The sequence below is a fragment of the Tigriopus californicus genome, chromosome 6 (genome assembly GCF_007210705.1).
Source record: "Tigriopus californicus strain San Diego chromosome 6, Tcal_SD_v2.1, whole genome shotgun sequence".
Classification (NCBI taxonomy): domain Eukaryota; kingdom Metazoa; phylum Arthropoda; class Copepoda; order Harpacticoida; family Harpacticidae; genus Tigriopus; species Tigriopus californicus.
Window position 1 is genome coordinate 13,654,710 of NC_081445.1, and position 13,504 is coordinate 13,668,213.

The following is a 13,504-nucleotide window of genomic DNA, read 5'->3' on the forward strand; positions in this document are numbered from 1 at the left end:
ACCTTAATCTTACAAAAAGTCGTGCAGCTGCTCTCGACCAGAGACAGGACTGAACTGAAAGAGGGGGTCTGAAGACACAAGTCTTCTGCTAATTTTACTTCTTCCCGGGACTGTGGCGGATAATCCAAACCCCTTACTCCAACCTGCTCCTTAGATCGAGATCGAGTCGAATATACTATATTATCACCATCCCCTTGCTATCAACATTGGTATTGGTCATCAGCAACCCGTACAAATACACTACTTTATCAAAGGCCTTGGCAAAATCAAGGTAGACAACATCAACTGACTCGTGTCTTTCCAGTCCCTCAAAGACTTGCTCTAAATGCTCAATCAGTTGGGAAACCGTGCAAAAAATGTATTCGGAACCCGTGGTGGTTAGGAGGAAGGATATTCCATGTAACTTTACTTACCTGCAGACCAAGTTGGTGCTGGCTAACAGGAAGGGCTTCACTGACTTCAAGAAACTCTACAAGTTTGAACTTCATGATCTCTTCAAACACTTTCTCAATATTCGGCCTATTGTTACTAAGGAGCGACATATCTCGCCCTTTAAAAGTTATTGATCTGATTGATCATTGTTATTGGTTGCTCACAACCCACCGCTACAGAGCCGTTCTTGGCTATGTTTTACATTTATTTTAGCATCTTTTCCTTTATTTTCAAAGTTTATGACATGGCCGTGACTTAAAATTATGTACATTACATGGTGTGAGCAGAATATTCCAAAACAGAGGATAGGATGTTGTCCAAAGGGACGTATACTATCAATAGCTTTCATGTTCAGATAAAATAGTAAAGTTTTATAAACCAATTCTAGCCAATGACATAAACAGGGGGTCTTATTTCAATGGAATCAACGAGGGTGTTCGTGCTGGTGTGCGCTGCATTAGGTTGGTGAGTGTAAAGTTACATTCGATCCTGGCTTATTTATTTATTTATTAAAGGATCCACTCAAGACATATGGTCCTCATTCAAACTAAAATATGTTTGCGAACATAAAAACGCAGATTGCCCTAAAGTTTTTGCTGGTGTCACCTGACTTAAGAGTACTTCAAGAAAAGTTGGTACCAAAAGAAACATTAAGTTGAAATGGTTAGGGTTTTTCATTCAGGAGGAGGAGCAATCCACGTTTTTCCATAACTTGACCATCATTGTCTCAATGAGAAATGTTATCCCACCAATCATTGATCCGGCTATCAAAAGGATAATGGGGGTCCACAGCATTTCTAAGCTCATCCTCAAGTTCTCTGATGATTGGTATTGGGCGGTGAACTCAAATGAAGGTAAAGCTTTTGTTGGGATGGGCTTGTTCAAGAACCTTTTATAAAAACCAAATTCATGATATTTGGTGAATAACTTGTTGATATCCGGAGTATAGGGCGAGAACTTAGTCAGCCGAACACACATGTAAAAGTTAACCAAACTGTCGTCCGATATCCTAAGGTTAGGAAATCCCAAAGTGTCCTGTAACAAATATGTGTAGAGGACGTTTTCCGCTGTGGCCAAATAAACGTCTCCGTCCTCTAACACAGCCGTTTTAACATGGCTTTCCAGTAGCTCGGCCTGAACTGGATAATACCATTTCACTCCATGAAGGACTTGTTCAAAAGCGGGCGAAACTGTTCGTCGTAGGAGGAATGACAGAAGGTGATCAACATGTACAGTCTTGTCATATCGAATAACGTCCTCGTGGCTGTTAATCTCCGGCTCTAAATTGGGGGCGATCAAGTTCGTTCGAAGATTGGAGGTATAGAAATTCACAACAAGGAGGGCAAAGACTGACCAAAAGAGAGTTGCAAGTTTACCTAAAAACACAAATAAATGTAACTTTGTTTTGCTATCTGAAAAGCCCCCTTCAATTGCCATGGTTTGCCAGAAAAATTTAAGCTTGAGTTTGAATTTTTAAATTTGAAATTGCACTAGTTATAAAGATCTTGATTACCACATCAAATTGATCCACCAACGGTCACAATTAAACATTTTCTGTTTTCAAGTTCGTTCTCTGTGAACCTGATATTCAGGCCATATTCCGATTGCTGGGTAATAGGGTAAAAGTCCCATGGTTATCTCTCACACTCACTCTACACCCTCTCTCATGACTTGCAATAGTTTCATCTCTCTGTATTTATAGGTACCTCCCCCTATCAACAATAAATATCTAGTCATTTACCACCATGCAACAACAGGCAATGCTACCAGCAAACAAACGAACCTGCCAGATCTGGCTTAAACGTCCATATAGCAAAGATAATTTTCATGTGGCAAATCGGTAACTTGAAATGAAATAAGCATGTAACTTTGAATATCTATGAAGCATTAGCTTGTGGCTACATCTATTGTCTGATTTGAAACTAAAATCGAGCAAGCAACGAATGAGGATCATACACTCTTTAAAAGACAGGTCTCAAGATCCAAGTGTCCAGAAATCGTGGAAGAAAGTATGTCAAAGTGTTGTGAACAGCTTTTAAAATAAACTTAAGAATTCATCAACTTTACCTACCTGCAGACCAAGTTGGAAACCAGTTAATTTTATCTGGTTCCACAAATGTGGTGAAAGTCAACAAGAAAAAATCGACAGGATTTCCAGGGTTGTTGTATAACGACTTGTTTTTAATCTTGAACTTGTACACCCAGAAAATGAGTTGAAATGTAAGGGCGAAACAACCTAAAGTGATGAAAACTGCTAGCCAACCCAATTGGTCGAATCCACGAACAACATTTCCAAAGGCCACATTTTTTTGAGGTACTCTGGCTGTATATCGCAATTGTGAGAACAGAAGGTACGAAGAGATATCAAAGAAAACCCTGTTGTAACCAAATTGCAGTGCAGGAATGGCGGCCTGCAATTTTCCCTGATAAACCTGAAATCAAAGATGAATTTACTTTTAAAATCTTTTTCACGGTTGCCATATCGTGAAAGTTGAAGAGATGGGTTTAGGAGAAGCACATGAAAGGGTTTATTGATCCTTTTCCGCCTCAGATTTGTTGGCGAGATCAGATAAACTCGAAAAGTAAATCTTAGTTTTGATGTGCGCTCGAACCATTACTACATGTCCAAGAGAATCGCCAGGGATAAAATGATTTAGCAAAATCATTACAAAGAACAATCTAGTTTTTGACATGAGTATCTCAAAATTGCAAAAGCCATTGAAAAAGAATTGTTATCTTTTGCGAGCAGCACGTGTTGATCTCTCTTTTCGAACTGTGATCAATGAGGGATGATTTTGGATGTTAAGTGATTTCCCTTCTTTTGTTTCAGCCGGCAGTAAAAAAAGGGAAATGGTCCGTTAAGCCGGGTTGCAGCCTCTCAGACAAGTTTGGGCAGAAAAGAGTTTATTACATTTCTTAGCAATACCATGGTCTCTATCGCGATTATCATGATGCATGAATTAATGCAGAGACATCAAGGCATACATTCCATTCAAAATGTGCTTATTTGGCAAATGTCTGTGTTTCATGTACCATCATCTCGTTTAACCGGCAGAGCTTTTTGATGGGTTGAGCCATAGATTTCTAGATGCTGGATGTCGGACGACCGACCACTCGGTTGGCTAAACAGTACAATAAACCGGTTTGTAATCAATTCCCAGGAGACCATCCATTTTACTGTTTTACCAGCCGAGTGGTCGGTCGTCCGACATCCAGTGTCTAGAAATCTATGGTTGAGCAGAGCTTTGCCCACTCAGACAGTCCGAGAGGAGGAGAATCAGTTCCGTTGATTTAATGACTTGATACTTGAAAGGCAAAGATTGGACTTGCAAGTAAGCAATAAAAACTTTTTGAATGAGATGTATGCCTCGATGTCTCTGTATTGATTCTCAATCATGATAATCGTGATAGAGACCATGATATTGCCAATAAATGTAATAAACTCGTTTGGCCCGGTTGCGGCTGCTCGGACATGGCGCATTTTTTAATGCCGGCAGTAAGAAAAGAATGGAAATCACTAAACTTCCAAATTCATTCCTCATTGAAAATACCTTTGCTATGTCCGGGAATGAGAATATGTTTTGATGTTTTCAACCAATGCACTTCTTACTTTTTAGTGATATTTCACCAGCGTAATCAGGGTAACAAGTTCTTTAAGGGCAAAGATGGCCAACAAAAAGTCTAAGTGCCATTTCTTGCAAGACAAGAAACATACATTTTGCCACTAACAAGACAACACCAAAAATAAAATTTCAAAACGCTTTTTGAGTTTTCCAATGACTCGAATGAGGAAAACGCATCTTTCATCACCACAAGATGCAAATCTAATTAGGAAGGAGTAAGTATTTGCGTAAAAAAGGTTCGCTTAATCATCACTGAGTGTGATTTATCGGCAGGGTGGGTAATTTTGGGAATCAGCATGACTCGTGGACATCAAGTGTGCAAAAGTGTCCAAAATTTAACATAAAATGGACACAATGTGTCCGAAAGTAATTACAATTGCTCAGAAGTGGGTAGATAAGCAATAACGTTTAAACTTTAATGCAGGTATTTTTTACTTAATCTTTATCTTAACTAAGAAATTGAATCAGTCATTGATCAAGTTTAAACTTTGTAAATATACAAATACATTAAATAGCAACTGACTTTTGTGGAAAACTAACACATCATTTTACTAATGTTCTTTACTTTCAAAATATACGCTGGAATTTGACAATCGTGTTTACATATTTTGATAAAATGCAGCATTGTAAAGTTAAGCAAATACATTTTGTCTAAGTTGATGAGAGCATTAATGTAGCTTGAATGTCAAGAAGTTGAAACCAAGCTACAAGCAGGGTATTCGGTAGCTGGGCGATTTCTACTGGAACAAAGTCATGACTTTGCAATGGCTTGGCAATAACTTATCTAATATTGAAACATACTTTTCAATAAAGCATACACCTATCATTTAAGATTTATTCTTTTGTGCTAGAAAAAAGTGTTCCTCCTCATTATCAATCATCAAATACAGCTTTAAAAGCCAAATGCACAATACTTTTAGCAACTTGCTCATGAAAAACAAATCTTGAATGTAAAAAACACATCATTCTTAAACTTTAGTAATTAGGCAAGTTGTTCAATATTTAGTATTATCTCTTTTTAAGAGAAAATCCCAAAAGGCTCATGGATTTTAAACAAAAGTCGTTTTACAAAAGACACGGGGCAATGTTGAATAATCTAAACTAAATAATCAGAATACAATACAAAGCTGTTCAAGTTTTCGAACGTTTTGTGCCAACTTTACAATGGTAGAGGGAGGCTTTGGTAACTACTTGCTCTCTAAGGTGAGATTGAACAAAATAAAAAGGGCCTCTAAGAAAAACTTTCATTTGGATAAAACCTTAACTCACTTGCCATTTTTTGCCCTCGAGTTGGAGGAGAGCTTCTTTTTGCACAAGATAGCATGAAAAGACAACCGAATTTCAGGTGTCCTGACCATATCGTCTTTTTGAAATCTGAGGTTGAATAATATTCAGGCAAAGAGAGCGTCAGACATTGAATATAAGGTTTTCTTGTTTGGCAACGGGTGTTGTAACTGGGGATGTATAATTTTGACTTGAAACCATTCAAAGGCAAATCTGATGTGTGGAAATCCCTTCTCTCTCTTCAAAAGTGATTAAAAACTTACTTTCCAGCCCCTCGTGGTACTCTTCAAAAATAGTATCAATATTCTGGATACCACTCATAGATGGTAATGCATTTTAGTGTAGCCTTTGGTGGATATAACCGTTGGCATCCATATGAAAAAAGTATGCTTGCCTAAAGGTTGTCAGACAATATTGCACTATTGCCCATCATTGGTTAACCACCCCCAATTGAGGCTCTTATCGGAGTAAAACCGTTTTGGGGCAATGGCTTGTGTTTTCTGTGTGTTCTTGCATTCTTCTATCCGCTATAATGTTTCGCGACATCGCTAGTATAAGCTGTCATGAAGACTTCGATTGATATTTGAATTTGCACTCTACTGGGTAGTGCTTATTGATTGTTTTAGAATACTCTAGTTTCGCTATTTCTAATTTAGGTTCGTTCAACCAATTTCAAATTTTCTGTCACAGCCTTCTCTCCACAATCAGGAAATATCTATTAGGAAGAGTAACACGACCTTGACCTTGCAATAGAGAAAGTATGGTTCAATATATTAGAGGATATTGAGCGTACCGGTTGTTCTTGTTCCAAATCGAGATGATCATCAAGCAAAAGTGGGTCTTTTACAAAAATCTAATTGATATGCTGGAGGTCAATTGATGTTATATTACCCTATGTTTGGCACTATTTCGAGAAGTATTTCACGATATACTGCACTTTTAAGAAACAAATTTCATATTAGCTACCCTATAAAGCTGCCTCGTTCGAGATTAAGGGCTGCTTTATACTAAAATGGAAAGCTGAAATTGAATCCGGTTTGAGGATTGAAGTAGGAATAGTGTTGGGGCGAGTTCGGCAAAAGACTTGGGTCCACAGAGGACTCCAGTCTTTCACTGTATTCAAGTTGAACGAAAAGAATCATACACCGAAAAGTTGCCCCAACACTATTCCTACTTCAATCCCCAAGCCGGATTCAATCTCGGTTTTCCGTCCTAGTGTAAAGGTCCCTAAAATCAAGAACGGAGGGAAAATGAAACAACAAAAGTACCAATTGTGGCTAAAAGCTACCAATTGAGCCCACGTGTTTACTATATATGTTCGATGTTGAAATGAGATATATACGCCCTACTTTTATCTGCTGAAATGATGTATCATATCAATAATATTTTACCTTGGCCAGAACATGAGTTGCATTTGGATCCGCCGTGGTAAGGACAGACTCTGCTTTTCCAAAATGAAATTCTAAGTGCATCTTGTATTTATCGGCAAGAAGTTTGAGTGCCTCGACATCAGTCCCTGTCACAGAATTATCTCTCTTGTCCGTAAATACGTTAGGCAGTAATCCATATTGTGCCACTTTGAAGGTTTGATTGAACAGGAGATGCTCACACGCCTCTCCTCTCAAACCAAATGGCCGGGCGAATCCTCGTTCCATGGTCCAATGGTTTTCATTGAGTAACCAATAGCTCGACTCCAACCGACCACAATAAACATGGACATGCTTTAATGTAAAGGTTTACTCATGGTTTTAATGTCTTTGATGAAGACTAAAACGCTTACGTAAGCAGGTTTTGCAATGGGAGTTAGGTCAATGACGGCGGCGGGTCTGTTCCACGTTCCGAAGTGGAGCACGTTTGTATTTCCAATGAAAAATGTGCTTGAGTGAAAACTCTGCTCAATGAGAGTTTTCACATTTCCAATGGGGAAATGACTATTTCTCCCCAAATATATGATAGCTACCACGCACCAAGTGGTTTTGTGGACGAAATCGGCAAAATTAGAGAGTTGTATCTGTGGGAGGGTGAGGTCAATCGAAACAAAACTCGACCCCGCAAGATGAAGAGGGATATTTGAAACGATTGTACAATCCCGTAATCCAACGTCTCTGTAAACTTGATCAAATATGTTCTGGCTTAATGCATCTAAGTGAGTTTGAGACATGTTTCTGGAATAAGGGGTTGCGCCCAACTGCCATCAATTTCGAAAGAGTATCACATTAAAAGTACAACAGCATAGCATTTTATACTTTTGACTAATGAAGATTCAATTCCAACTAAGCCGAAAACCAATAGTCACGTCATGATTAAATTTCGTACATGCGGAAAAGGCCATTTAAGTCCAATGTTCTGGAACAGTATGTTCTCGTTTTCAATTACCTGAAATATAATCATGACAGGTCATATTCAAAGATCAGTCAAGATGAACTCGCATTTTGGAACATTAATTGCATACTAAATTGAAGCGGTGACAAAACTTCTTTAAAGCGAATATCTATTTTCACCGTGATTTATTTTCCCAAAAGCTCCAAGAGAGAGAATCACATCATTTACTATACTCCCTAAGGGAAGCTTTCATTAGAATATTAAATTTTCCTGTAGAATTATAACATATATTTTTACAACTTTTGCTTCGAAAACCATGATGAAGAATCCGTTCAAATCCCCATTTCGTATTTTCAACTTGCACTCAACTTCTTGTAAAGGTTTCTTTACATTCAGTGAAATCCTTGGAGGAAAAATGACTAAAATTGAAATTGGTAATTACCTTCAAAGTGTGCTCAGGACAGATACCACTGAGCGATGTACCACCGTGCTTTGTGTTGATTAAAAGTGAACTCATGGAAACTAGGAGACTGGCTATTTCACCCATTTTCGAGCCATTGGTCCAAAGAAGAGTTCGCGGCCATACTTTCTTCGTCCAAATGACCAAAGCTCTTCATAAGTAGTCAGTCAGTGAGTTTTGCCAAAATGACGAACTTGTTCCAAGAGTGCTTGACCAACCATGGAGTAGGGCAGTAGTGGAGAGGAAAGCTCTCTGAAACCTCGCTAGAAGACGTTTAAGTTTTACGTAATTGAGCTTTTGAACATGAAGATGGAATTCATTGAGCACTCTCTCAGCCGGGTATGCGTCTGATCAGGAAGCAACGCGTAGCTCTACAAAACCTCGCCAGAAGACGTTCGATCTTTGACCCAGCTTTCCACTCCACTACCGACGTACTCCATGACCAACCTAGTCTTGGAAAGACTTGTGCTTTCGCATGGAAGGGGGAGTCGATCTTGATTTTGACGTAGCAGAGCTCGGTCGTTTTTTCTAACTTTTTTCTTCCTTATCTCTATCTCTAACTCCATATGGGGACATTTAGGCAAGCTCTGGCCGGTTCGTTTGTTTGCTGGTACCAGTGTCAGTGATGCTAGTTTGGGGATTCAAACACGTTTACAAGAAGTTGACTCTTCTTTCACATTGCTATTTCAGGAAAGGTCAGCTTCGTTAAAACCCGTTTGAAACACCAATTTTGCATCACTGACATTGGCAGGCAAGTTTGTTTGCTGATGCCAGCGCTTGCCTAAATGTCCGAATAACTGTCCGATGACGGGAGTGAATAAATGTTCTCGAGCCAAGATTCAAAATCGAAGTGCTTATTCCAGCAGCCAACATGCTGATTATTGAAGAGGGGACATGAGCATCCCTACGATATGACATCATACATATAGCACCTCCCCCCACTGGCGAGGGTGGCGAAGGGAACGATGATTGTGGGCATGGGAGAGACCAAAATCAGTCGCAGGAAACACCTGTTCCGACGGATCGATCGCCCATTTTATCCGTGCTCCCAAATTGTGACTATCGATCCACCTTCCATCCAGTCTTTGGTCAAGAGATTCTGAATATGGACGCGAGTTCCATCCTGAAGAGGTGGCAATCATTTGCCGCCCAAATTGGGGCGATGGTATTTAACCAATTTCACGGCTGCCTCAGCCAGTCCATTGCTCTGAGCGTGATAAGGCGAACTCGTGGTTCGCCTAATTCCAAAACTAATAATTCTTCAAAGGTCGTACGAAACTGTGGCCCTCCATCAGTCTTCATAATAGATGGGAGTCCAGAAACCAAGAGAGGGGTCGTTCACACACCGTTGACGATGAAGTTTGTCGCATCCTTCCTACCCAAGGATAACCGCTATATGCATCAACCATGATCAAATATGAGCGTCCATCTAATTCAAATAAATCGGACGACACCAGACAGGGGTGAAAGGTCCTGACTTATTGAATTTCCGTGGTGAAAGGAAACATGGAACTCTTAACCCAAGCACTACGTAAAAATACCTTGATAGCTCTCAAAGATGGAGAGCACCTAGTACAAGGGCTTAAATTTCTTAGACCTATCTTAAGGCCTCCGGTCATAACCCTAATCAGAGCATACGATAAATAGTTCGAGCTTCCTTTATCAGGGCCTCAAACAATCATTAAACGACTAAGGATACAAATCACTAGATACCTTTACTCCCCACGGTCCCAGATCAATCTTGGTTGTCTGGCATACACCTGGGCCAATCTTCAAGGCTAACTATCCTGCAAAATATAGTCACTATCCAAGTCTAAATGCGTTTATCAAAGTCGACCTCTACTCTAGAGTCTAACTACTGATTTCGGCTACAATAGTGATGAACTTTAGATACAGTTGAATACAAATCCCTCGCTACCTCTACTCCCCACGATGCCAGAACGATCTCGGTCGTCTGGGACATCTAGGCTACTCTGGAAGGCAAACTTTACACTTCAATTCACTTTCTTCATCAAAGAACGCACCGCCTATCAGCTGTCTTGCTCCGTTAAGAAAAGTGGGGGAATCGTTGGGCCAATATAAAAGGGGACATACGCATATGCAATCAATGGGTTAATAATTATTGCTCAATGTCTGGCGAGATGGTCCAACGGAGATGCTAGGATTAGGTACACTCGACGGGATTGAAGGTCCATTAAAATAGTGACAAAGTACTGTACTCAGACTCGGCACTTCCTTGCTCTTGTCGACAGCTTCCTGGGTTTCCTACTCCCATTCGATGACGATCTCTGTCCTTCGAAACAGTTCCCACTTTTTGGCACCACAGCAATGACAAAGTCCCAGCACTTAGCAATGGCAGGTGGTTTCTCCTCGGAGTGGTCCAAACTTTTGACTTCTCTCCTCGAGATCCAAAATGTGACTGTGTCCTCGTTGAAGGGTTATACGTGACTGTGTGTTGGTTTAACTTGGAGGCTGAAGGGTTGTCGCAGTAGCTCATGGTTGAATGAGTCAGCTTTCCTGTAAGCCATGGGACTGTTAGCTTGGAAAACACCCCTCTAGCTGATGGTTTCAGTCTGGCCGTGGCTTTTTTGGTCGAGTTGGAATCACTTCCTCTCCTGGAGAATGAAAATGTGACTCTTCTTGCTGAAACTTTCCCGTGCCACGTTGGTTTCCGCCTCTTGCTCATTGGAGGCTAAAACGGGTTGTCCCATGGCTATCGGTGAACGGTGACGGCTTCCTCTATCCACTGTTGCACACAAAACATTGGGCCGGAACTACGTCCAACGGGACATTCCGGAAGGATTGGTCGTCATTGCCGTCAGGGGGGGGCCGACATTTTGGTAACATCGGTCCTTGAGGATGAGATTGCTTATCCAGATCCTCTTCCCCCTTCTCAAAATGCTCACGAGAATATCGTTTTTGATGACCGGGGATTTCCTGTTTCTCCTCCCTTCAAACATGTAGCCGACATTCCTCACCCATGGTTGTAGCTGGGTGACCAGCCCCTCGGGTACTGGAGCTTTTTCCTTGGTGATAGGAACGATATAGAGATTGATTCACCCTGAATCACAAAGCTCTTTGATGCAACCGGTTCCAGCGACATTGTACATCTATGATCAAGGGCCGGAGGAGCTACTTGTGATGGATCACGACGTCTTCACGAGCATTAGGGTGGCATTTGGTCGACATCTGACCGACAAACGGACTACATGATGGGCAATCCAACAAACTTTGGGATTTTTCCAAGATAATAACATATGTTATCTTAAACATTTTGATAAACCCGTTCCGGGAACAATCATTCATCCTGTACATCATTTATCCATATCATATTAGGATGATGTACTCGATTGCGGACGGAACAGAGGCCATTGCAGTGGCCAACTCTTCTTAAAGATGATGTTCACCCACCCTTTTAGCCGTCCGCTTTTCCGGATTGGCCGAGGATAGGGATCTCCTTCCAAATTCCAATTTGATTTCCAGACCAGCCGCTCTACCACCTCGGTAGTTACTCTCCTCTATAAAATTGTCCAATCTTTGTGGATCTCTCCTCAAGCACCTTCAACCCAACTTTCCTCCACCAACCATCTCAAATCATCAATAGTCAAAGCTAGGGCTAGGATCGAAAACATTTCCAATAGACTTCCCATCAAGAATCTTCCCTCTCTAATAGTTCTTCAACTCTTCCGGACCTACATCAACCCAATTTTCCTCTACTGCCTTCCGCCCAATCTGCCCTGAAATCCGCCCTCAAATCCACCTTCACCAAGTCCCTCAAAGAAGTCTGTGCGGGCCCCAATATGCCAAAAATGCATGGAGGTATTTTTTCAGCCAAACATCGGGCTGGCCAGGTTAGTGTCCCAGTGTTGGGAACCTGACCTTTCCGGAGGTGATGTCCGGACACAAGTTGTCTTCTCGGTCAAGGACGTACTAACAGCCTACTGTCCTTGGCCTGGCATCCCTTCGGAATATTGGCGGTCACGCACGTTTTTCCGGCTCCGGTCCAAATGTCATCAACGGCGGGAACTAAAACAGGATCTGTTCAATCTGACCCACCCCATCTTCTGCAGTAATCAAGATCGTCATCGCTTGTCTCTACCCAACTGTTTATGTACTGGCTGTGATTCTCCTCTTCACTTTTTTCATGTAGACTAAGCTCGAAGTATGGAACCCTCCTAACAGGGGATATTGGCCGTATAGACAAAGTGCAAAGAAGAATCCCTAAGTGGCACAATTCTTATCCGGGCAGAATATCTTCACTTTCTTCAAACATTAAAAGAGAGACCTACTTTCTTGGACTTCCCTCTTATGTTGAAGGTGTGCTTAAGACTGTTAACAATATCACTTCTTTGGGATCACCAATCTTTGCAATCACTTTTCTTAGCTCGTGAAGGATCAGATTTGATGAAGACGCGCAAATTAGAAAATGGGCCTTTTTTGGAATGAAATGTCAAATTTCGTGCACGTTACCATTCTTTTTATGCGTTCTGCTTGTATATGGAACACTTATGCTTGAAACATTCTTGAACAGTGAGTGCGTTTAAAAAACTTTTTTCCTAGCATAGTTCCAAATTATTAGTCCATTATTAAACCCCTTGTGTTATCATCAATTCGAGTTTTGAGTAGTTCACACAATAAACAATTCTAGTGATAATTAGTGTGATATCTCATTCTAGTCAGGTATTTTATCGTTCTCACCATTTAATTCAAATTTTCTGGAATCGATTTCTGCCTGCAAGTGCTCATCTGCTTGTATTCATGTGGAAAGGTGTAAGAAACAAATTCAGCATTTCAAGATACTCGACTTCACCCGCGAAACCTTTTGCAACATAATGACATAACGGTTCAGCTTGCTCAATTATTTACATCAACTACAAGATTCGAGTCTGATTAATAATGGTTGACAATAAGTATTAACCTAAGATTCCAGTCAAGATGGAAGACGACTGTCCCAAGAATCTCCGTCGATTTGATTAAGCTATTGTATTAGGAAATGAGATGTGACAAGTGACCGCCCAAGAACGTATCAAAATGGAGGTTTCGTGACCATTTTTCTCAGAAGGTTGAGTTTGACATCAGCTTAAAGTTCCTATTGGTTGTTGTTATATCTTTGATGTCATATCGATGGGATGCTCATGTCCCCACTTCGATAATCAGCATGTTGGCGGCTGGAATAAACACTTCGATTTTGGACCTAGGCTCGAGAACATCTATTCACTCCCGTCATCGGACATGGGGCATGGCATAATTCCAACTCGACCAAAAAAGCCACGGCCAGACTGAAAACATCAGCTAGAGGGGTGTTTTCCAAGCTAACAGTCCCATGGCTTACAGGAAAGCTGACTCATTCAACCATGAGCTACTGCGACAACCCTTCAGCTCC

The 13,504-nt window shown here is 40.9% G+C and overlaps 1 protein-coding gene across 1 annotated transcript; it reads right to left on the reverse strand.

The window, feature by feature from the left end:
• Positions 1-627: 627 nt before the first annotated feature.
• Positions 628-3,382, reverse strand: LOC131881534 (uncharacterized). The gene is made up of 3 exons (XM_059228420.1): positions 3,359-3,382; positions 2,504-2,864; positions 628-1,808 (listed from the first exon to the last, which is right to left on the reverse strand). The coding sequence occupies exons 1-3, from the start codon at positions 3,380-3,382 to the stop codon at positions 1,111-1,113; spliced, it is 1,083 nt and encodes a 360-aa protein (XP_059084403.1). The 3' UTR covers positions 628-1,110.
• Positions 3,383-13,504: the final 10,122 nt, after the last annotated feature.